The 24,142-nt window shown below is 41.3% G+C and overlaps 1 protein-coding gene across 1 annotated transcript in view; it reads left to right on the top strand.

The window, feature by feature from the left end:
- Window positions 1–24,142, top strand: part of SORCS3 (sortilin related VPS10 domain containing receptor 3) — a 428,038-nt gene that overhangs the window by 132,304 nt on the left and 271,592 nt on the right. The window contains exon 2 of the mRNA XM_083504742.1: window positions 9,636–9,703. Within this exon, the coding sequence (XP_083360868.1) occupies window positions 9,636–9,703 (68 nt within the window). The remainder of the gene's footprint in view (window positions 1–9,635; window positions 9,704–24,142) is intronic.

Genomic DNA, 24,142 nt, shown 5'->3' with positions numbered 1-24,142 from the left:
TCCCAGCCTCAGGGTCTTTTCCAGGGATTCTTCTCTTCTCATGAGGTGGCCAAAGTATTGGAGCCTCAGCTTCATGATCTGTCCTTCCAGTGAGCACTCAGGGCTGATTTCCTTCAGAATGGATAGGTTTGATCTTCTTGCAGTCCAGAGGCTTATTGTTGCAGGCATTAGGCTCTTGTTTGAAGCTTGGTATGGGAAAGGCTGAATGTGTACCCATTCCAGGTGCATAGCATTGCTTTGCCAACATTTGCTTCCTCAACTGATTTGTTCGGAGGCTTTTTCTTCTCCTGCCTTCCCTCCAGCAAAATTATTGACAAACATTTCTTTTCTAAAGCATCCTTGGCAATACAAGCATTTATTGTATTGATCATGCAATTTTTGTGACCATTTTACAAAGTCTAGTGGACTCTCCTCTCCCCACTTCTCACTCATTGCCAATTCCTGCCCTATGATGGTGGGTCAGACAACTGGTTTGCCTTGAGCAAAACTTAATGTTGCTTGCCACTGCAAAAAGCCTCTCTGCAGTTTAGGTTTTGATTGGCAGGTTTTGATTGCAAAATTACTAGCAGCACTGCTTTTTGCACGGGGTGTGTGTGAATGGTAGATGATTCCATTTTTAATCACAGAGCCACCAAGCCAGGGATCAAAAGAATAAAAAGACCGAGAAGAGCAAGGCATTTGAGGCATTCACCCTAACTAAATGTCCCCCCTTCACATTCAGTTTAACAAATTTTAACATATAATAGATTCAAACTCTTTGGCAATCCCCAAAGAGGCAGATAGTCCCCACTCTAGTTACACTGTTATTCCTACTATTATATTTATTTATAATTAGAGAAGGGCTTCCTACAAAGATCTCAGGGCAGGCTCATGTGGAAGAATACAATCCTTCGGACAACCTGGGCCTAAGCCATATATCACTAGGTTGGATAGTTAGAAAACACATTGCTAAGATTTTCCCAAGCACCTTTATTGCTTAGTTTGAGAAGAGCATCTCTGTATCCCTTGGAATATTGCAGACAGTTCGGGGGCACAATTCTTGGATCAGGTGCTGCTGTGCAAACAGTGCAATATCTGGGTTTTTTCTTTATGTGAACCCCCTAACAATGACTAAATAACAGTAATCAGGTGGCCCTCCATGGCACCCAGACCATAAAATGTTTTGTTTACTGCACAGAAAGCAGATCACGTGTTATTTCTAGCCTCCTATTCAAATTCAAGCTGAAAACTCTTGAGGTAATTACAGCGGGATTTAGTGCTTCTATTCCCCGCCCCTGCGAGGGAATGCCTGTCTCTGGTTACTTCTGGAAGTGTTATGCTCTTGGAGCACTGGCATTATCTAGCCCCTTACATTGTGCAGTGGATCGTCTTCTCTCAATTGCAATTTGCAGTGTTGTAGAAAACACCAATGAACGAAGTCCCCACCCCCACCCCCAACTAAGGGCAACACATATGAATAATCTTTGCTGTCCTTCAGATAATCTGTCCAGGATAAAAGGCAGCATATAAAATGTCAAAGCAAGTAGACATTTAGATTGCCCTTCTTATGAGTAGTCTACTACCCCAAACATTTTCTTTCCCATTTGTAAGCACCAAAAGGAGTTAATGGACCTTGAGAACTTAGGTACATAGGCAGATTTAGGGGAGTGCAACTGGTTTGTCCACACTGGGTGCTGAGCTGAGAGGGTGCTGTAGGGGGCGCTTCAACAATGACAAACAATGGAAGGTGACAGATGGGGTGGTGGTGCTCAATTTTGGCATTGTACAGGGTGCCGCTGAAATTTTAAGTCCAAGCTCCACCACTGCTAGGTGCCTGGAAGTCTTCACTTTCACACAGAAAGACTGAGTTTCAGTGAAAACCTTGGGATCATTGTGGTCACTTCCCTTCAAGGCAAACATGAAACCCCAGGGGTTTCCTTCTGTAGAGAAGAATTACTGGAGATCCACAAATCTATAAATTACCAGACAGCTTGGAAGCCTCTGAGCACATTCAGTAGCTGTGCAGACCTTTCATGCTCGTAAAATTTTACACGGAAGGAAAATTACTTTAGTTCATTAAACTCTCCTTGTGTTCCTGCCAACTTTAAATTGGAGAAATGCTTTGCATATATCCATGCACCGAGATAGATGGCTCTTTGTTTCTAACAAATTAGAGTGTAAATGCATTCAACTCCTTCTGAGGCATGATGAAGAACTTCAGAGACAACTAAGAAGTGTCAAGTCAAAGACAGTTAGTCTCATGTATCAAGGATATATGGTTATTAGGGGAAGAGATGTTTGATCACTTTGGATAGACTACTGAGATGCAGTCACTGCTGATCCCATACATTGGAACCATCTCTGTTCTCAAAAATCCTGCTTTATCAGCACAGAGATTAACATAGCTCATCTACAGGGCTGGCCACATATTTACAAAGTATAATTAGTAAAGGGACTGCGGAAAGAATGAATCCAACTTCCAAGCAGGCAGTGTATGGGAAAAAACCTAATAAAAAATACCAAAGGGAAATGAATGTGGAAAACAAAATAGATTCTTCCAGCCCTTTTTCATCAGGGACAAAATGTACTGTTGTCTTCTTGCTGAAAGCATGTATTTTTATGTTATAAATATGGTAAACATACAAAAAGTTATATAAACATCATATTCCCCCCACTGAGGTATAGTCCTCAGAGGGGTTTAACAATCAATTGCTGTTTCCAATGAACTTTGGGGGTTGTAGCTCTGTGAGGGAAACGCACCTATTTAACAACACACAGTACTCTTAATAAACTACATTTCCCAGGATTCTTTGGGAGAAGCCATGACTGTTTAATGTGTTATGACACAGCTTCAAATGTATAAAGCAGATGGGGCCTTATTGTGACATAAACTTTTGTAGGCAGTCTTTTAGCTACTGAAATAAAAGGTACCTATAGGCATTTTTAAAAGAAATCATGAGGCTCTAAGATGTGTGTAGCTAAAAACCACTAAAGAAGAATTGTTGATTCAGGTTAGCAAACTGTGAAATGGCCCCAAACATTCTTGACAGGCAGTATTAGCTTCTTAGTAAATCACTCAAAATACCACTCTACCAGCACCGATAAACAGAATTCTTTGGCATTCTCACAGTGTAGTTTTGAATGCAGTCACAATTACTAAGTTATTGGGCAAGCCAGCTGAGAATTTAGATTACAAATTCCCTTTCATCAACTCATGGAAGAGGCTCTACACAAAAGCTTGGTATTATTTATAATTATCAGACATAAGTCAGGGTGAGATAATCTTTCAGGAGATGCAGGGAATATTACTCAGTCTTCTTAAAGCTCACAGCAAAACACAGGGGAAATCTGGGTAAAATCCCAAGGTATTATGAACAAACACGGCAAGGAGGAAAACAGCTTGCAAGTATCCCAAAGCCCAGAATTTAGAATCTGAAAAAAACCTACTACGTTATCTAATCATTTCCTCTGCTAGGCTCCAATTGTTCCCCATAGTATCTTTGCTAGGACTGCTAGATGGCCCTGCTTCAGGTAAACAGGCATTCCCACTAGAGAAGACATCTTGCTTGCTTAAAATAACAGAAGCCTGAGCTTTATCTCTATATAAGTCGGTTTAGAATAAATACGATCTCCACTAGCTGGCGGTGATATGATTTAAGAGTCCTCTATCATGCATTATAGGACGCTGCAGCAAAAAAAGGCACCATCATTTATTTTTATTGATTCAGCAACCCACAGTGGATCATATCTTCCAGTCTTTCCTTTTGCTAAGATACCACCCTCAAAGCCTTGGGAAATTTTATCTCTCTCTCTTTTAAGGTTGTGGTTTCATTTTTCTTAAAGCTACAACGTGCATCATAGGTCCAAAGACAGGGCAGAAAACATGGCAGGGAGAAAGAGGAGAGGGAAGGGGAAGAAAACCCTCTGCCATTTCTAGCTTGTAATTCCCCATGGAATCAATCACAGATGAGTATGGGTAAAGTTTGGGTCTGGATTACCTCAGAGATACCACAGATCAGTGTGATATACAACTTAGAGAGCCCCAAATTGCCAGCTCTTTAAATGTGAGGGGAAAAGAGAGAGCCAATCTTTACATTGCAGAGACACTGACTTCAGAGTACAGATAATAGCTAATACGTTAAAACCTTTTAATGGAAAGCAAGGCGTTGAAGGCCTTGTGATGACAGTTGAATGTGATAAACTGCCAGGATAGATTGAAGACATTTGCATAGTCTTAGGAAGCAACTGGATCTCATAGAGTGAACACCTTCATTTTGTAACTGGTAGCCTGATTTGCTGCTTACAAGTGGAAGGCCATGAACATTTTGCAGCTAGATCTATTTCAACATTGAAGAGAATGTAGTGGGGTATCTGGTTCTGCTAGGGCAAATACTTTTAGGTGCACTATGGAACTCCTCTGCCCTCTCCTCTCCCTGTGTCTCCCCTATGGTTTACCAAGACTATGTCAACTTGTGCACTCCCAGAGAGCTCCTCCTCAGTCCTTTTTACTCTTGTGTCATGCTTAGTATGTTGTCTGAGCATGGGCTTATGGTTAAGGTCTCTCCTTGTAAACTACAAACAAGGTTTGTTCTTGGCTACAACTAGTGGTGAGCAAGGAGAGACCTTAACCATGAGCTTGGGTGCTGATGACACAAATCATGGCTTAGCTTTGTCATGTCAACCAGACCCATATCCCTCTGTATTCAACTTGTTATACGAAGAGGTGTGCCATATGTGAGGGAGGGAGGGAGGGAAGGAAGGAAGAGTTTGCAGTATAATTCACAACTTGAGCACCATGAATGGCAAGTAGCCATGGGTTGCACAATGGGGCACTATCAAGCAACTGCAGTGAGTTGATTTTTTTTTAAAAAAATAGAGGAGGTGAGAATTCATAGATGCAATGGAGATATTTTTGATTGCCTATTCTTTTTCTTTTTCTGTATGAGTGCCACTAGTGCTTTGGCTTATTCAACTGTAGGCCAATTTAAAGAGAGTGAACACAGGGCTGATCCATCCACGAGGCAGACTGAGGCAGCTGCCTTGGCAGTATCCAAGGGATGGTCCCTTGGATGGGGAATTTATCAGGTAGGAAGTACTATTTGAACAGGAAATGAATGTGAGGCAGCTTTTGATGCTGCATTGGCTGTTCCTGGAAGGCAACTTAGTATCCCGCTCATGGAAATTTATAGATTGCTGAGTTAGCTAGACATATTCCAAAAGCCACCCCACCAATTACAAAACAGCACAGAGCACATGGGGTGAGAAGAAAGGTTAACACTAGCAGACAGTTCAGAAAGGTGGCCAGCATTAGCTCATTAGCAGTGCTGAACTTTGAGATGGAGAAGATGTATTGCTGTAGATACAGGCCACATCCATACCATACATTTAAACCACTTTAAACAGTCACAGCTTCCCCCAAAGGATTCTGGGAGCTGTAGTTTGTTGAGGTTGCTAAAGTTCTTAGAGTGGTTTGACAATGAATTCCTCTTCACAGGTAACTTTGGTGTGAGGAGAATAGGGGCCTCCAAGCACCTCTCAACACCCTCAACTACAGTACCATAATTCTTTGGGGGAAACCATGACTGTTTAAAGTAATATAATGCTTTAACTGTATGGTGCTGTGTTACCCTACTTGCTTGGGACACATCTCTACAGATACCATCAATCTACTTTTTGTACAGGGTGACGCGGGTGGCTCTATGGTCTAAACCACAGAGCCTTGGGCTTGCCGATCAGAAGGTCAGCGGTTCGAATCCCCATGACGGGGTGAGCTCCTGTTGCTCAGTCCCAGCTCCTGCCAACCTAGCAGTTCAAAAGCTCCTCCAAGTGCAAGTAGATAAATAGGTACTGCTCTGGTGGGAAAGTAAACGGCATTTCCGTGCGCTGCTCTGGTTTCGCCAGAAGTGGCTTAGTCATGCTGGCTACATGACCTGGAAAAACTGACTGTGGACAAACGTCGGCTCCCTCGGCTTGTAAAGCTAGATGAGTGCCGCAACCCCAAGTCGTTCGTGACTGGACTTAACTGTCAGAAGTCCTTTACTTTTTCTACATTCAAAGAATAAACCCTTCTGGAACATATGATTAAATTTGGGGAATTTAGCTCAGCTGCACCAAGGGAAAACATTTCCCACTTTAACTCTGTCTTTCTATAGTATTGTGTGGGATGCATGTACAAATAGATTATTTCTTCCTTTGAGAATGCTTTTTCCATAAATGGTGCTGTATCCAAGATATCAAGAGAAATTCAGAGTGACAGAAACTAACTGTGCTGTAATTCATCATCATTCACTAGGAAATGAAATTCGTCTTAATTACCTTCAAAAATAGCAAGAGCTTTCATTTAACAACAAGGGTAGGTAGGAGATACCATTATCAGAGGGAAAAGCATTTCTCACAGGCCAGTCAGGTCATGCTTCACTGGAGGCCTCTAGGCTTGGGCTAATTCAGACATAGCTATGATCCTTTGCACATACAGTGGGGAAAGTGAAAGACAAAGGCTCTCTACATGGCACCAATGCAGTGTTTTGGCACAAACATTGGAGGGCACATCTATTAGCCATGAAGAGATCTTTGTCTAGTCAGAATCTCTCAGACTTTTTACCTCACAAGGCTATTAGGCGGAAAAAATGTGCAATGAGAGAACCATGTATGCCACTGTGTGCAAATGGTAAGATCAAGATGAAAGGAAATAAATAATATTCCTTAACTTATTGGGAACAATCCAGAGAAAGAGAGATGTGCCCAAGACTGAATTATCATGGACTTTTGAATTTTTGCACCCTGTGCAAGGCCAATATTTGATGCCCCCACAGGTCTCAGGGAGGTTCAGAGGATAAAATCACAATATAAAAACACAAAATACATAATCAAAATAAAAACAAGAACAACCCAATAACCGCCCCCCCACAAATAGAATTTAAAACACACATACACAATATTTGTAGTAAAACATAAAAATAAGCACCCATCAGGTATCTTCAATGAGTAAATTAAAAGATCAATTTAACTATCAAAATATTTTAGCCATTGCCCCCCCCCCAATTGCAACCATTCATAGAAGCTATTTAATAGAATCATAGAATTGTAGAGTTGGAAGGGACCCTGAGGGTCATCTAGTCCAACCCCTTGCAATGCAGGAATCTTTGGCCCAATGTGAGGCTTGAACCCATGGCCCCAAGATTAAGAGTTTCATGCTCTTCCAGCTGAGCTATGAAAGGCAATTCATATTGCGATGGATTAATTTTGAGTCCATCTTCACATTCTTCTCTCATACATGGATCTTTTCAGTTTTGCACCCCATCAGCTTAGTGCCCTGTGTAGGAGAACCGCCTGCACCACCCTAAATCTGGTGCTGTCTTGGAGTAACTAGACATGGGGAGGACTGTGTTTAAGCCTTATTTAAATTAGTGGTGCTTTAGGACTCAGCTGTATGCACTCTGATTTAGACTTGTAAACAGCCACCTCTCTGGAATTCCCTTGAGGTTTTTTTCTTTATTTTATGCCACAAATAACTAACATTGGTATGTTTATGGGAAGGTGGGGGGGGGGGGAATTGAAACTAGTTGTGTTTCTGAACTTATTTGAAAGGCTGTATTGATCTCAGTGATTTCAATGATATTAAAACCGTAGCTATCAACTTTTCCCTTTTCTTGCAAGGAATTCTATTCAGAATAATGGAATTTCCCTTAAAAAAAGGGAAACGTTGACAGCTATGATTAAAACATGTGTAAATTTATTTGGATTTCATTTCTCCAGCCCGGCCCCAAAAGTGAGATTGGAGCGAAGAGGCAGCTTCAAGTGAGATTGGAGCAAAGAGGCAGCTTATAGTTCCTTGCTGGGTAACATCCCAAAACAGGGTCAAGGAGAGAGAAACTTTCTCCCCTTTGTTCAAAAATCTCTCTTTAATTCTATACCTCTGAGGTTTTCAAATGCACCACTCTCCCAATTTCCCCCACCGTTGAATAGGAAGTGGCTTGTTATGTGAGAACGTCCTCTGTTCAAGGCTGCAGTTTGGGCTTGTCTGCTCGGCTTGTGTGTGTGTGTAATTTATATGGGTGGCGCGTTATACATTTTGTCTGCATTGTATGTATATATCACAAATGCCTCAGGCAGATCTTGCTGCTTGCCAGAACCCTACATGAGGTTGAGGTCCAAAGGGATGGTTTATCATCTCTCTCTCTTTCATCACGGTTTTCTATCACTCAGAGGTGGGAGGGCAGAATTATTATTTGATAACTACGGAGTACCTGAAAATCTACACTACTTCTGCTACAGGCAGAGTCATTACTCTAGGTTTGCTATACAGCAGTATAAATTGAACCTGAACACATAACGAGTTAAGTCGCGTGAGGCCTGACACTTGTAAGCTTTTGGATGATGGAAGATGTAACAGCAAAGGCCATTCCAGAATATATTTTTTAGATGTCCCAAGTTGTGTGGGAAATGGAGTTCAGATCTAATAACTCACATTGAGTGCCAAGATGGAAAAATCTTGGATGTAGGTTGTTATGCTAATGTGTCTACTGCAGTGCTAGGGAACTTGTGGCCCTTCAGGGGTGGTTGAACTTCAACTCCCATCAACTGCAGTCAGCATAGCCAGTGGCCAGGTGTTATAGTCCAACAACATCAGGACAGCCAGAGAAAGAAAGAGATGGGGGCAGGGAGAGATAATAAGCCACCTCCACCCCTAGGCTAGAGTGCTGAGTTAGGTATGTGATGGTTCGGTTCATCCTTGCAGCTTGAGAATCCAAGCTATGCAAGAGGAAGGAAATATGCTAACAACTAATGTTTGCAAAACTGGGTGTACCAACTAATTGGACAAGATTTCTCAGATTTTGATTGTTAATTTATTTAAAAGCTTTTCTGATGTACTTAATATTTTAAAAAATATCTAAGCAATATACAAAAATACAACACAAAGGCAAGAAAAGTGTATACGAATAACAGATCCGACATAAACGCCAGTTAAACAGTATTATAAAAACCCAATAAAACTAGATGTCAAAAAGATATCGTCGTTTCTGGTGGGGGTTCTGGATACTACTACTACTACTAATATTTATACCCCACCCATCTCGCTGGGTTTCCCCAGACACTCTGGCTGGCTCACAGCATATATCAGAACGTACTAAAACATCAAACATTAAAAACTTCCTGATATCGGGCTGGAAATCTTCTTTATTCCCCCAAGTAATTTGGATATATTTGAGTCATATGAAGACATGAATGGGTTATGGGTCTGCAGTTTAGGCTGTCATCCAATGCACATTTTCATGGGAGTAAGTCCAACAGAACTCAGCAGGACTTACTTCTTAGTAAACAGACAGAAGCTTGCACTGTACTGTAAGTCAAATAAGCCCAGAGGAAAATGTAGGGAGGAGAAAAGCTAACAAGGCTAACTTTGGTGTTTTATTTTATATCTCAAGATGTTTTTGAAATTGAAACAAAATGTTTCTAGCTATGAGGATGCATTAAGCTAACAATTTCTCCTCATTGGCCTTCTCCCCGCTCCTTGCTTGATCCTATAATACCCCAACTTTACTGGATAGATGCTAAGCTCTCCTTTTGGGTGGTTTCAGATGTGTTTTGTATCTATAAATATATTCAGAAGAGTAAAAGTAGGTTCTTTCTCCCCCTCCCTCTTCTTCTCCTCTCAGGTGATTCTCATTCTTACAAAGCTGTATGACTTCAACTTGGGAAGTGTTACCGAAAGCTCGCTCTGGAGGTAAGCAGATTATATATCACAGAGTATCTCCTGGGCAGATGTTTGCTGCATGAAATGTGAATGTTTGGGATGACAGAAGGAGAAAGAAAAGCTGTTCCCTTCCCCAAAGAAATGTGAGGAAGCCTGTGTTTGCATTTGTGTATGAACATCATGGGCAGGGGACTTTACATTGCAGAGAAGAGAAGCTGCCTTGGGATCTAGGGGTCCTCCTGATGATAGAGATTCCTTTAGTTTGCCTCTTTCGATCAGTCGTGTGGTGAGACAGAGCTGTAGAACTGCCTTCCCAAACTGACATTGCTGCGGGTTATCTGGGTGGGGCAGAGGAGGGTGGTGCTGAGGTTGTGTGTACACTCGAGTGAAGCCAATTTGGTGCTTCCACTGGTCTGCCCACACAGCCCGGACATCACCACAGATGTGATCTTCTCCAGTCCCCTCCAGGTAAGGTGCTAAGACATCGATGTTGGGAGGGGATTTCCACCATTCTGCAATACCAAACCAGCTACTGCTGCTTTCAGTCAAAGAGTTTCACAAGCACACATGCAAACTATGGTATGCCATTTTAAGATAGGAGTGGACCACATGGACCACACAGCTCCAAGGATGAATTGGGTAGTGCAAGTGATGAGAGTGAAGGTTGGATGAAATGATTCTATGGTCCATGTGCAGCCCACAGATGGTAGTTTGTCTATGTCTGTTCTAAGAAGTACTGTAGTGGCTGCTGCTGTTGCTGTAGCTACTTCTACTATGTATGTTCAGGTTTCTTTTCTAAGGCTATGAAAAAGGAAATAAGGCCAGATTTAAAATGTCAGTTAGCTGGCAAAGGAATGTGTTCTCCTGTTAAGGCTTGTCTGGGTGTCCGAGAAAAGATGAATGGAGAATAAATGGGTGACTCTTGAGATTGAACAATAGATCTGTATCCCATCTCCTACAACATTTCTTCGCATCCTTCTCTTACCAAGTTAAGGGAAAGTCACTTTCAGGAACTGTTTCTGGAACATAACCAGAGAGAAAACGGCTTCCCTGACAGAACGTGTTAATGCATTAGGGGTTAATTGTTCCTAAGAGCTCTTGAAACTTTTCAATTTGCATGGTACCTCTAAAGCCTAATTGCACTGTACTGTGCTAATCCGCAGAGGTATAAATAACCCTGAGACTAATAGGACGGAGCGCAGTCATTTCCACTTACTGCGTACTTTTCAGGGTATTTAAGCCTTGAAAAAAACTTTTTTCCTTGTACCTAACAAGTGCAAATGACACAGTGATTATAGTATAGGCATAATTGCTGCACAATCTGGCTCTGCATAAATAATGTAACGAGCCAACAGAAATCCTCTACTAATGCTGAGAAGTGGCTGCAGTGTTTGAGCAGGGTAAAGGGAGAAAAAATGACAGCAGTGCTGAATTTGGGGCCTTTCGGACAGAGAAAGGAGGGACAGAAAACATTGGATTCAAAATGCAATTCTTCCTTTTCTGTGTGTGTAAGACTTAAAAACTGTGCAAAAATATTTGCTGAAATTAAAGATCAGAACTTTGTGTTTCTAAAATTACCTGGGAATATTCTTCATAGTGAAAGTTGCTCAAATAATGGAAATGTTCAGATAGTGATGCTTGGAAATGTCTGACAAGAGTCATTTTGTCATGCTCAAGGCTTGGCTAGATAGCTCAGTCTTAACCTCAAGGTTGTGGGTTTGCGCCCCATGTTGGATAGAAAGAGTCCTGTATTGCAGGGGGTTGGACTAAATGACCCTAATGGTCCCTTTACACCCCACAAGTCTATGGTTCTTCTGTTTGCAGAAGCTGCCCTTAGTAAGTTTTGAAGATCAGAGTGGTTTTGATTAGAGTAACTGGAATGCAGGAAAGAGAACATCTCAACTTTGAAATTGAGCAGAGGTTGAAAAGAATAGGACAATTCCCAGTAACAGGAGGTGAAAGGAGGTCAGCTAGCAAATCTAGCCAGTCTGGATGATATGTTCATGGCAAATCATTCATACAGAGAATACTGTGTATAGCCTGGGCAGCCACGTCTTATTTCATGTCACTGTGTAGCTACTGCAGACCCAGGAGCTGTTAGTGAGAATCAGCAGCTATGCATGTGGAGAGCACAGTTCCTAGGAACCATCTCCCCTGCAAATACATCCCTTGGGACATTTGGGAAGCATTGTGCAGAGACCAAAACAGCTGTTCCTATTTGCCTGAATGACTTGCAGGATGCAGGACACACAGACTGTCCAGTTGTGTAAGAATTCTTAACAAGACACTGATAGCTTCCAAACTGATTGACCGGGCAAAGTGGGAGTGTTCACTAGTCTGAAACTGCAATCGTTGGGTAACCACAGTAATAAAATGCATGCACTGGAGAGATGTGATAATTGATGTGAGGCCAATGACACCAGATGTAGTGACTGCAGGGGCAGAGCATGGAGGGCTTCAGGGGAGGCTGCTAGCTGTACAGTTCTAACATCACAAACTTTCTTGGTGGGATGCTTGAGGAATTTGATTTCTGTGAAATCTGTTGTGAACTGGCTGCTAATGTGTGGATTTGAAAGTAATTGTGCTTAAAATAGGATGGAAGGGACTCATGAATGAAAACATGTGGAATTGACACAGATCAGAAAAAGCATGAGCCATCCACCTATAGCTGCTTGTGATAGACAATTCAGTGCATAACTTGTGACAAACTGCTGGTAGCAATTGGCAATATCATATTTAATAGGGATTCTATAAAAAAGGGATGTTCTTAATACTGTAACTTTGAATAAATCTAGTTCGTAAAATTTTATAACCAACTCTCTGGAGCACAGACCTTTTGTTGTTGTTATACTCCCATTACCTTATTTTTGCATTTTTCTCCGTCTTCAGCCATTCACACGTGATTGCATGAACAAAGTACTGTGGAAACAAGCAGTCTGCAAATAACACTTCTGCAGTGATTGCTGCAATTGTAGGAACAATATACTTTCTGCTGCACTCACAGAAATTAGGGCAAATTCTGTACTTTCTTTGCTCGCATGACACTTTCTCCATATGGTCACATATACAGAGATGTGGAGCGATGATGGCTAAGATAACCAGACCCTCTTCCATGTATCATTTTGTGATCAGAATTCTGCTTTCCCAAAGCCCTGTGTTGGACAGCGTAATCTTCTGGTTTGGCTCTCCCTGCTGTGTGTGTGTCAGCAGCTAAAGTAGCATCGAGGGATGCAACAGGAACATCTAGATTAACAAATTATGATACATACATGCCAATAAAGGGGGAATCTCTCTTTCTGAATATTTGCCAAAACATAATGAAAAAACAAGTGGTATTAGGACATCCTTTTTCTTTACTATGTAGAATATGTTGCGAATGCAGAGAATATGGTTTATTGAGCATGAAAAGCTATACTTTGCCTTTCTATTAAAAAAATGCGGCTAAGGACATCAAAATCCACAATAAAAAACTAATCCACATAAGAAATAAGCCATAACACAATAAAAATAGCTACAAATAAGATAAAAGCATATAAAAATGTCATCCAATTAAAAACATCATTAAATTAAAAACAAAGATTAAAACATAGAGAAGAAACATATCATTTCAGTAGGCAAAGCAGCTGTTTAAATGAAAAGGATTTTCCTTGCTGGTGGAAAGCCATCTAGAAGGGACTAAAAGCCTTTCTTAGAAGGGAGTTCCAAAGCCTGGAGGCAGCCGCTGAGAAGGTCATTTTTCGGCTTTCCATCAAGACAAGACAGCTGTTGGCAGAAAAGGGAGAACGACCTGTCAGCACCTGGGCAGGCTTGCATGGAAGGAAGCGGTCCTTTAGGTAACCTGGTCCCAAGCTATTAACTCTTGCAAAATGCTGCATCAAGGTTCTATTCTGACATTATTGCCATTGGTTCTTACAGCTGGAAAACAACAGTTGTGTTGTTATTACTGCCACAGGGTGGATAAATTGCTCAGTCCTCCTTCTCTTTTTCTTTTTCAGTGATTTAGTGAGGGGCTGATCAGAGTCCAGTCACTGCAGTCTCAACAACTGACACTGCGCTAGTACTTGGCTTGGGTCCTGTCACTCTCCTGAGAGGGAGAGCTTTTATCAAACATCAGCCTTGGAGCCACAATGTACTTTCACAGGAATAGAGATGCTGACAGGGCTGGGCCCGGGTGTGTGTTAGGGTTGCCATTTGTACCAGAAAATTCTGGTAATGTCTGGGATTTCGTCTATTCCCCATCGGAAGCTGAAGCGCTGTGCATTAGTGTTGTTGCCTCCTAGACAGCGATTTTGGAAGCCTGCTTACTTCTTGAAATATGGCAACCCTAGTGTGTTTGTTTTTTTGTTTTGTGTGTGTGTGTGTGTGTGTGTGTGTGAGAGAGAGAGAGAGAGAGAGAGAGAGAGAGAGTAGTCACTGGCACTGAGTACCAGCATCTCTGTTTTTGCTGCCCATTGTAGCCATTTGTGCTGGCACCCACAACACTTTTTTCTCTTTTATTAATATATGAGTACATGCACATTATATATTTTTTAAAATAAAAAGCATTGCCTGGGCCATGGCATATTCTGCCAGAAGGAGGTAGCCAACATGGTGCCATCCAGATGTGAATTTTAGCCCCCATCATTCCCAGTCAACATGGCCGATGATCATAGAAGATGGGACAGGAATTGTGGTCCACAGCACCTGGAGGCACCATGTTGGCTTCTTCGTCTTAGACCAACAGTGTTTAGAAGATCTTCTCCAATCCTTTTAGAGGATGGAACAGGACTGGAAATGTCCCAAAGTATTCTCCAATCTTTCCTGACTTTACAGTAGTTTCTGTATCCAAAGTTCAGGCAGAGGTATCCGATGGACTTCTGGGTACAATAGAGAAACTTTAAAAAAATAGGAAGCTGTGCAGAAGTATAAAAAAGAACCTAATTCCAGCACCAGACTACACAGGCAGATACATTAATAAAGATCAGGGGACCAGTTAAAGCAAAAATAATTAAAAACTGCATCTGAACTATTTTGCTAACAACTTATATAGCAACTTGTTATATAAGGGGGGGCAGATAGGCAATATGCCTGTTTAAATGCTCTGGATCATGATCAGGACAGAGTAGACTATCTCCTCACCTTCTTTGCTTGTGACAGGTGTTTATTTTGTTATTCATATTTTATTGATTTTTTAAAAAATGCAAACATTCAATTCACAGTACTGGGCACACACCCTCTCAGCAAATGTACATAAATATCTCATATATTTTGGAAGTTCCCAGTATTGTAAAGAAATGTAGTGAATGGCAACAATTCAGCGTTACACTGTCCCTGCATCTAAAAATCCCCCTCTTTGTAAACTGATCCCTCCTTACTTTGCCCTTTGCCTTTCCCAATGTGTATATGAGCTTCAGTCAATGAGTACTAAGTTTGGCAAGAAGGGAGAACCGGAAGGAAGGCTGGACAAAGGAAGAAAAGGCATGGGGAGAGGAGAAAGAGGGTCTGTATCTCAGTGGTAGAGCACCTGATTGGACAGCAAAAGCTTCCAGGTTCAATCATTTCTAGGAAGGGCTGCGGGGGACCACTGTCTGAAATCTTGGAGAGCTGTTGACAATATTCAGTTAGATAGACCAATGCTTTGACTTGGCATAAGGCAGCTTCTTAAAGAAAGGACCCACCCTAATTTTGGGGTAATTGATAGCTTAAGTTTCTCACCTTAAGGGCTGAGAGATTTCAGCTAGGTAGAGGACCCCACTTGAGCTTAGGATAAGTCATTCCTAATCCTCCTTCTGGGCCCCTTATGGGAGTCCCCCTTACAATGCTGATTGCCCTATGCCATTGAGCCCAAATGAAACAATGGCAATACAATGTTAAGCCTTATTTAACAGAGGGAGAGACGAAACCCCTCCTCTCGAACCACAGTGCCAATTGAAGTTGAGAGAGAGCATGAGAACTTCCTTTCTGGCCCTGTCAACCAGTGACCCAAGTAGCTCAGTTGAGGCTCCAACACAAGGCGGGTTCAGAAGCTCACGAAGAAGAGAAGAAGAAGAGTTTGGATTTGATATCCCGCTTTCCCGGATGTATCACTATCCGAAGGAGTCTCAAAGCAGCTAAGATTCTCCTTTGCCTTCCTCCCCCACAACAAACACTCTGCAAGGTGAGTGGGGCTGAAAGACTTCAGAGACGTGTGCCTGGCCCAAGGTCACCCAGCAGCTGCATGTGGAGGAGCGGAAACGCGAACCCAGTTCCCCAGATTATGAATCTACCGCTCTTAACCACTACACCACACTGGCTCTCACGAGGCAAAATGACCCTGAATCCATGTGACTGAGGCCTCAACCCCTCCTCTCTCTAGTGAGATCCCGTGGGATCACCCCATCCCACGAGATCCTGCAAGAGCCCAGCAGGGAGTCAGAACACTATCTCACCACTGCTTCCTAGGCCACATGCCACTGGGCAAAGCCACACTGCACACAATCTCACCTGGAATGGGGCTTTGTATCAGTCTACATAGAAATCAATGAATTCTTGCCATGCTTCTGTGAATTAAGTTTTTAATTAGGTTTACACCAGTATTGTGTAGTGTCAGGTTAGGAATGGATTGCCATGGTTCAAATCTCTCACTTGGTCATGAAGCTCACCTTGGACTAGTCACTGCCTCTCAGCCTAACCTACCTCGCATGTTTGTGGGGTTTTTTTGTCTTTTGATTAAATGAGAACCATGTATACCACCTTGGTTGCAATAAATGCATACTGTTACTTAATGGATGCGTAGATATTTATTTATACTGTGGGCCACAATTGGGGTATTCTGAATTACATTCCAGCTGCTTTCCATTTTAATTGGCTCCCTCCATTTTTTATATATTTAGGGATGAGTTAGTTTGCCTTATTCTTGTCTTGATGCCAATATACTCGTGTTCCCTCTTGCTCATACTTTCTAAATTCAATACCACTTTCTGCCAAGGTGCTTAAAATTGTAGAGATTTTGCCTCACTGTGCTGGCAAACCTTATAAAACACTGAATCCCAGACATATATTTTTCTCCAAGGTAGAGAAGCTTATTCGTGTTTCTAAATGCAATTATGAAGTTTTGTCTAATCCTTTTTGTATGGAAACGAATCTGGCAGATGGCAGTCATGACAAGATTACATCCCTGAGCAATGCTAGTGCTCTCTTCTTTATTATTAAGCTAACAATGGATATTATGCTGCCATTTTCATGCTCACACAATATTTTTCCTCCAGCAAATCTCAGACGTACCTAAAATAGGTAGATTGCTTTCAACCTAGAAGGTGCCTTGACATGAGTTTTGACTGATTTCCATTTTTGGTGTAAGGATTTTGAAGAACCCCAAGTTTCTCCATGGAATTAAAATAGTGTGGCGGTCTGATCTTGTGCAGAAAGGTTTCTGCTACCCTGCACTTAGATTCATGTCAGCTGGTTGGTATCCTGTGGGGAAGGGGAAGGTGGAGGAAGTGAGAAGATGTGGAAAACTACAAAGGTGTAGGATTAATATTTAATAGTGTCTAGTTCAAGTTTGTTCAAGTATTTGAACAAATATGGAAGGAACTGTAATAGACCTGCTGTGCTTCAACTATCACTCTTCTTCAGGGGATCAATTCAATACCCAATAAAAATACTAGTTTTAAAAAAATAAAGAAATGAGTTATAGGAGAATAGCACTTGATAAATCTCTGAGAAGACCAGCGTGCTGGTCTAGATGGGACATTGGCCTGATCCAACAGGGTCTTCTTAAGTGAAATATTTTCTCCTCATTTCCCTTGGACTTTAAGAGAAGAACTGGTGTAATTCTTCCCCTGAAGAAGAGTGATACCTGAAATGCATTGGGATTGTCATGTTTTATTCCTTATTTTATACCTCACATTGTTAAAATGTTAACGCTCCACCTGTGTGGTTTCTCTCTCTCTCTCTCTCTCTCTTTCTCTCTCTCTCTCTCTCTCTCTCATGATTGGGTGTGGCAATGGGTTTTGACCTTGACATATCAAATGTGTTAACCCTTTTAAAATTTCATGTTGGAATGGATCATGGAGAGAGAAATCCAGTACCCCATCAATAATTTGCCACCCACAGGACATTTTCCAATTGCTTCATGACGAGCACTCTAATGCTCCATGCTGGATTATGTTGATTTATTTTGTGTGTATGCTTTATTTTACATTTTAAAAAACAACCAATGGCAAAGTTGCAAACATGTACTGCGATTTGGAGAATGATTTCTCACATTAAATCACATTATCTGAAGAAGAGCATTGTGGGATTGAAATGCATCAGGACAAATGATTTTCCAAGTAGTATTACCGTAAGTCTTTTTACACCGCTGGAGTGGGGTGCATAGGGTTGTTAGCCCAGTGGCTGGTTGTTTCTGTCTCTAGGGAGGACAGAGTAGGAACAGTCACAGGAAATGAGAACTATAGTCATGGCTGAAACCAGTACAAATAATGCATATTTTCTTAGCATCCAAATCAGGAAAAGAATTTAAGATGCTGCAGAAGATGGTAAACTGTTATCTACCAGGTATTAGAACAGGCTTCATCAACCTCGGCCCTCCAGATGTTTTTGGCCTACAACTCCCATGATCCCTAGTTAGCAGGACCAGTGGTTAGAGATGATGGGAATTGTAGTCTCAAAACATCTGGAGGGCCGAGTTTGAGGAAGCCAGTATTAGAAGGATCTGATCAGTATTTGATGCTGGGGTTGTTGTTTTTTTGTCAGTCCTCAATGATGCATAATTGGTTACTCCCCCCCCCCCCGCCCAATTTGCATTGTGTTTCCTTTGCATTGAAATGAGTGGTGTAGATAGTAGAACATAACAGTAATGTAACTAATTGCATAAAATTCTGCCACAGAAGCAGAATGGAAGCAATTCTGCATGTGATGAACATGGGTTGGAACGTAAATGGGACCCTTCTCGCATCCTTAGATAGAAGCTGTGAATTTGTTGTGGAACCTGAACACCCACAAGAACACTTCTGTAAAGAAGATCAAAGGTGTTTTTTTTTTTTTAAAAAAACCCCACACATTTTTTCCTTCCTTAGGAGTAAAAAAAAAGTTGATGTCATATATATACTGTTAAGATGCCACCTCTTCTAGCAAACCATAATGGCATTATAGCATCAGGCAGAGTAATGCAGGCAAGGCACAGAAGTCTGCTGGTCGCACCCACAAAGGTAGAAATATAGCAATTAAAAAAAATCTACCTGCATTTTATAAAGGGTTATAGATTTGAACTTCACCATTGGTCTCTGCCCTTTATTAAAATACCTTCACTGTCAAGTCACATGAAAGTCTTTCAGAGTTTCACAGGTCAAACTCCCAGGTGGTCCATTTGTTTTGTCATCTAATTGCTCTATTGATGACCTTTCTGCGGGTCAGCAGCTTTATACGATGCAGATCTCTTTTTTTTGGATTTATTAAATCTTTTTTGTTTTGCCAAGAAAGCTCTGAGACTAATTGCCGAGACTTCCCAGAAGATATTAGTTTACAAATTTTAATGACACTCATGATTTATTAATGCACTTCCCTTGCATCTGCTCATCTCTATTCTTGGTGGAATTCCTGCTGAATCCAAGTGAATTAATAAAAACAAAACTGCAGATTGTAATGGTGTTTTAGCTTGGCTGTTAATTAAAAGCTTTCTGCCCCTATTCACTCTTTATTTCCTTTTTTCTCCTCCCCTCCCCACCTTCAAATGCACTAGTCTCTAAAGACCAGGCAAGCATGAACTGGCAAAGCAGGTTCTACGCCGGGATCACAATCAATATTATTGTGTTTTCTGAGCTTTCCACCCATACCTAAAACAAAATGTTGAAGATGTTGCTTTGTACATGATTAATTTGCATGGGTTGTCACTGTCATTGGAAGTGTAATGTAGCATGGAATTACCCGGTTGTACATGTGCAATTCGTAGCTGCAGGCATGATGTTATGTTCTGAGATACTTGGAAAATATGTCATGTGTAATCCCTTTTCCTATACTAAATAAAAGAATAAGGAATATTCTTAATCTAAATGAAATTGATGGCCTGACCTATCCAATAGTATAGACTTTGAGCCTACAAATCCTTTGAGCCCAAGTGTGGGTGTCCATTTCCATGGCAGCTTAATGCTTGTGGGTGAAGCCACCCAACGCCCACCAGTCTGAAACAGAACCTTGGTCTACATTCAGAGGACCATTTGGTAAAGTCAGAAAAATGAGACTTATGGTGAGAACTATGAAATCAATAGGTCACCTTGTGCAGTGCCAGATTTACGTATAAGCTAAACATGCTATAGCTGAGGGCACCACTCTCTTGGGGGCCCCAAAAAATTTAAAGGAAAAAACCCCACTGGGTGTACATCTCCAAAATAGAAGATAAAAAACAAATAAAATAAAACCTACGTACAGCAAACAGTGTTTGTGTTGTGTAGGCTCCTATGATGTAAGTAATGGGCCCTGCTTGCTAGCCTGCTCCCTAAAATATCACTGGTTTGCTCATTTCTATATATAGGGTGCAAATGGCTTTAGATACCTGGTAGGTCCATAAATTACCATATAGCATATATTCAACACAAAAACAGCAACAATTTGTTGTTGACATAGGTCAGCTGGACATATAAAGGGCCCCATTATCTTCAGTAGCTTAGGGCCTCATCAAACTTAAACCCGGCCCTGACCTTGCACTCAGAGATATCTCTCTCCCAACACCCTGTTTTCCTAATACAGCTGCATAACATTTGCATAAATAATTGTGCAACTGTTTGTTTCGCATTTGAAAGTTGATAACTGTGAGTGGAAGAGTGTTGGGGATGTGTTTAAATGTGTAAGGGCAGTGGTTGGTGGATATGGGTGGGTATGGGGAAGGTGAGGAATAAATCAAGAAGTGTTGTGTTTTCTCTTGAGTCTTAACTACCAAATTCAGGCTCCAACACGTGGGGTAAACTATTTATTCATAAGGTTCTGTACAATTCTTTGGCAGGGCTCTTAACACAGACATATATGGTAATCTAGGGGATGGAAAGAAGGGAGGGTCTGGAGATATATGTTTTACAAACGCAACAGTGAACAGTTTGCCATTCCTGAATACATGAATGGGAAGTGTGTATACACATAAGAGGATATGGGAGGTGTGCAGGGAGATGTACCCAAAGAAGTAGGGTAGAATACTTCTAGAAATCTGCCTCCTTGGCTTATGAAAAGTAGCAAGACTGAATTCAGGAGTTGCTTTGCAGCCAAGAACATGATGCTGTAGTAGACCCTCTGAGTATTGCTACAGTTGCTATCTCAGCAAAGGTGCATCTGTTAGTAGGACCCCTCCATTCCATCTGCTTGCTGTCATTTGCAGCAGTAATTCTATTGCTTTCATTAATGAGCATTTAATATGTCTTGGGCTGTCTCATAAGACTTTTTAAATTTTGCCTACATTGAAAATCAGAAAACCTTGTTCAAAACAGTGAGGTTTGATGAATTGGTTTTGGCTCTGCCTTTAGCCCTCTGATTTGTTATGGTTGCTTTCCCTGCATGGCTGTGTTTTACTCAGTTGTTCCTCATACACATATGTAATATGTATCTCTTTTTAGCAGTATCGGCTATGGCAGTTCCAAACCTTCTTTGGTACTTTGTAAAATTGTCCAATTGGGCTTGGGCCAATTCAGAGGCAGCTGAATTTGGAGGTCAGAGTCTGCTTTGTTCCTCCTACCCCATTCACTATAGGGAATTAAAAAAACCACATATTTAACCTTCTTCTGTTTGACAGAAGTGGATGAAATTTGCAAGCTTAGTGGTCAAGGGGTCAGCAACCTTTTTCAGCTGTGGGCCGGTCCACCATCCCTCAGACCATGTGGTGGGCCTGACTATACTTTGGGGGAGGGGAAAATGAATGAATTCCTATGCCCCACAAATAACCCAGAGATGCATTTTAAATAAAAGCACACATTCTACTCATGTAAAAACACGCTGATTCCCGGACTGTCTGTGGGCCGGATTGAGAAGGCGATTGGGCTGCATCCAGCCCCCAGGCCTTAGTTTGCCTACCCCTGATTTAGACTGAATAAAGCTTGTCAAATTACAGGTAAATTAGTCAAAGGACTTTTGTTCTAGACACCCCCCTTCAAATTTCAAAAGGACATATTTTTGTAAACATATAAATATACTCTATATTTAAATTGAAGTCATGGTATCTTTTGAGTATTGGGTCTTGCAAATTTCAGAAGGAAAGATGAAGTGGTCTTCCTGCAATGGCAGCCATTAGAGTTTTAGAATGGGAACCACTTAATCTCCAATACTATTTTGTGGGCAATTGACCTGAAAAATTGCAGGCATTAGGTAGATGACCCTGACTAAGAAACCTGTCAAGTTGCAGACAAATAGATCCAAGGGGTTTTGTAGTAGGCACCTTTAAAATTGGCAGGATTGGTGAGCAATGTGAGCAAGGGCACAGCCCCTAGTATATTAATGAGACTCCCTATATATCACATGCTATCCTGGCTCTTATCCTTTTATTGTTAGAAACTACTACTACTAATGTAGCTATTTAGATCAATAGTTTAGTTGCTTGTTTTTCAGCCAAGATGGCATCTGTTACATGCAAGTGTTTTCAGACAACGAGTGCTGGCAGTCTGATCTTCCCAGCCCAACGAACAATGATCCCATTTATCATATGCACAAGACCAATTAAATAACACTGCTTTCAGTACCTGGCTAAGTTTTCTGAAAACAGTTGAGAAATTACCTTTTTATTGGATCATCACTTTTGAACTGTTATATACAACAACTTTTCTGTGAAACATGCACTCTGCAAGGAAAAATAATTATCACTCTGAAAAGCCATTCTAAAAGAACAATGGGGGTTCAATGTGCATAAGCCTAGGGTTCAAATTGCAGCACAGACTAGACTAAAACTGCACTGAGTTCCAATTTTCTTAAGTCTAATTAATGACAGTTGCTGTAACAATTAATGAGACAGGAAGTGTTAAATACTTTGCCTATGCAAAGTGCTATGCAGTGTCCAAGCCACTGCAGATTAGCAAGCTCTATAAAGCATTTTATCAGTAATGCAATAACAGAATAGTAGCTTTACACAATTGCTGGCACCTAACCACCAGTTAGGCCATTACAATGGATGCTGTCAGAAGCTAATAGGCAGAGAAGCTGATTACCGGCATGGGAGGGAGATCCAGGTCCCCTCAAACTGGAAACCAGTCTTTCCAGCAGCACATGTTTCTTACTTCAGCATACCTAGAATAGGACTGTACACATCCATACCACTGTTCTTCTCTAGACCTTTTGTATTCCAGTAAAGGTGCAGGGAGAAATACTGTGACCTTGGTGAGGTTCCCATGAAGATGGCAGCACTTTCAGTTGGGTGGGTTTCCAGTTGCGTATGAAATGTTGAAACTAACCAGCAGCTTTCCTTTGTTTAATGTTATAAAAGGGGGAAGGATGGAAAGATTACCCAACCACTGCACCAAGTTGTAAGAATCCCCATCCCAATCTTTCTCCCCCCCCCAAATGTCTGTCTCGCTCCCTCTCCTGATCTTTGGGATTGGGTTGGGTGGTCACACCCACCCACCCTGTGAGTCCATCAAATGTCTAGAAATGTGGCTGGATCTGACCACCTGATCATCCTTAGTTGTCTGTTCCAGGCAAGCCGAGGGTTCTTATCTGACATGGATGAGCAGGACATGGAATGAGGCATACTAAGTAGAATAATTAAAGCAAAAGTGCACCTTTTTATTTTTCAGGATAAGGAGGGTAAATGAGAAGATGAGGAAGAACAACTCTTCCGCATCCTGCTTGCCTAACTCAAAAGGCAGTGCAATATTCTTTGTATTATGGCAGCAAAAGTAAGGTTGTAGACTAGAGTATTGGTTCTAGTAATTGGGCAGCATCATGAAAGACAACGTTTTTCAACTGTTTCTTTGATCCGAAGTACAAAGTAGACCCTGACTTAGAGGGAAAGGATTGTTTGGTCCACATTTTTAAGCAGTATGACCCAATTCACACACCAGAATGTAGATCAAAATGTCATTTTCCTTCAGATTTTTGTACAAACCTGCATTAAAAGGGGTGTATTTGGAATAAAATAATTTAGAAATTCACATATGTTAATATTCAATTACATATTTAAAGATGATTTTGTGTGTGGATTTAAAATCCACAGGTGAATGCGAAATGGAATAAAAAAACTTATGAATGGACACAGATTGAAAATAGACTGATTCATCCACCCCTATCCCTGACTCATTTCAAAACTAGATGTTCCACTTATAAATATGGCTGGGTTGATATCTGGATTGTGTTAGGAACCAAAAGGACTAAAAGAAGGCAAACGTTCTCTTGAAGTCCTGAATAAAATGATCTGACACACAAGATTATGGTTCATGCAATGAAACTGTAAAAATCAGACCTGCCATTTTCCGCTAGGGTTTTTGTTCTGGCTGTTTGATGCAGAGTTTCTTTGTATAACAGCAGCTGTAAATGTTAAATAGG

The sequence above is a fragment of the Podarcis liolepis genome, assembly GCF_965112155.1.
Source record: "Podarcis liolepis genome assembly, chromosome: 5".
NCBI lineage: Eukaryota > Metazoa > Chordata > Lepidosauria > Squamata > Lacertidae > Podarcis > Podarcis liolepis.
This window is presented reverse-complemented; position numbering and strand designations above follow the sequence as displayed.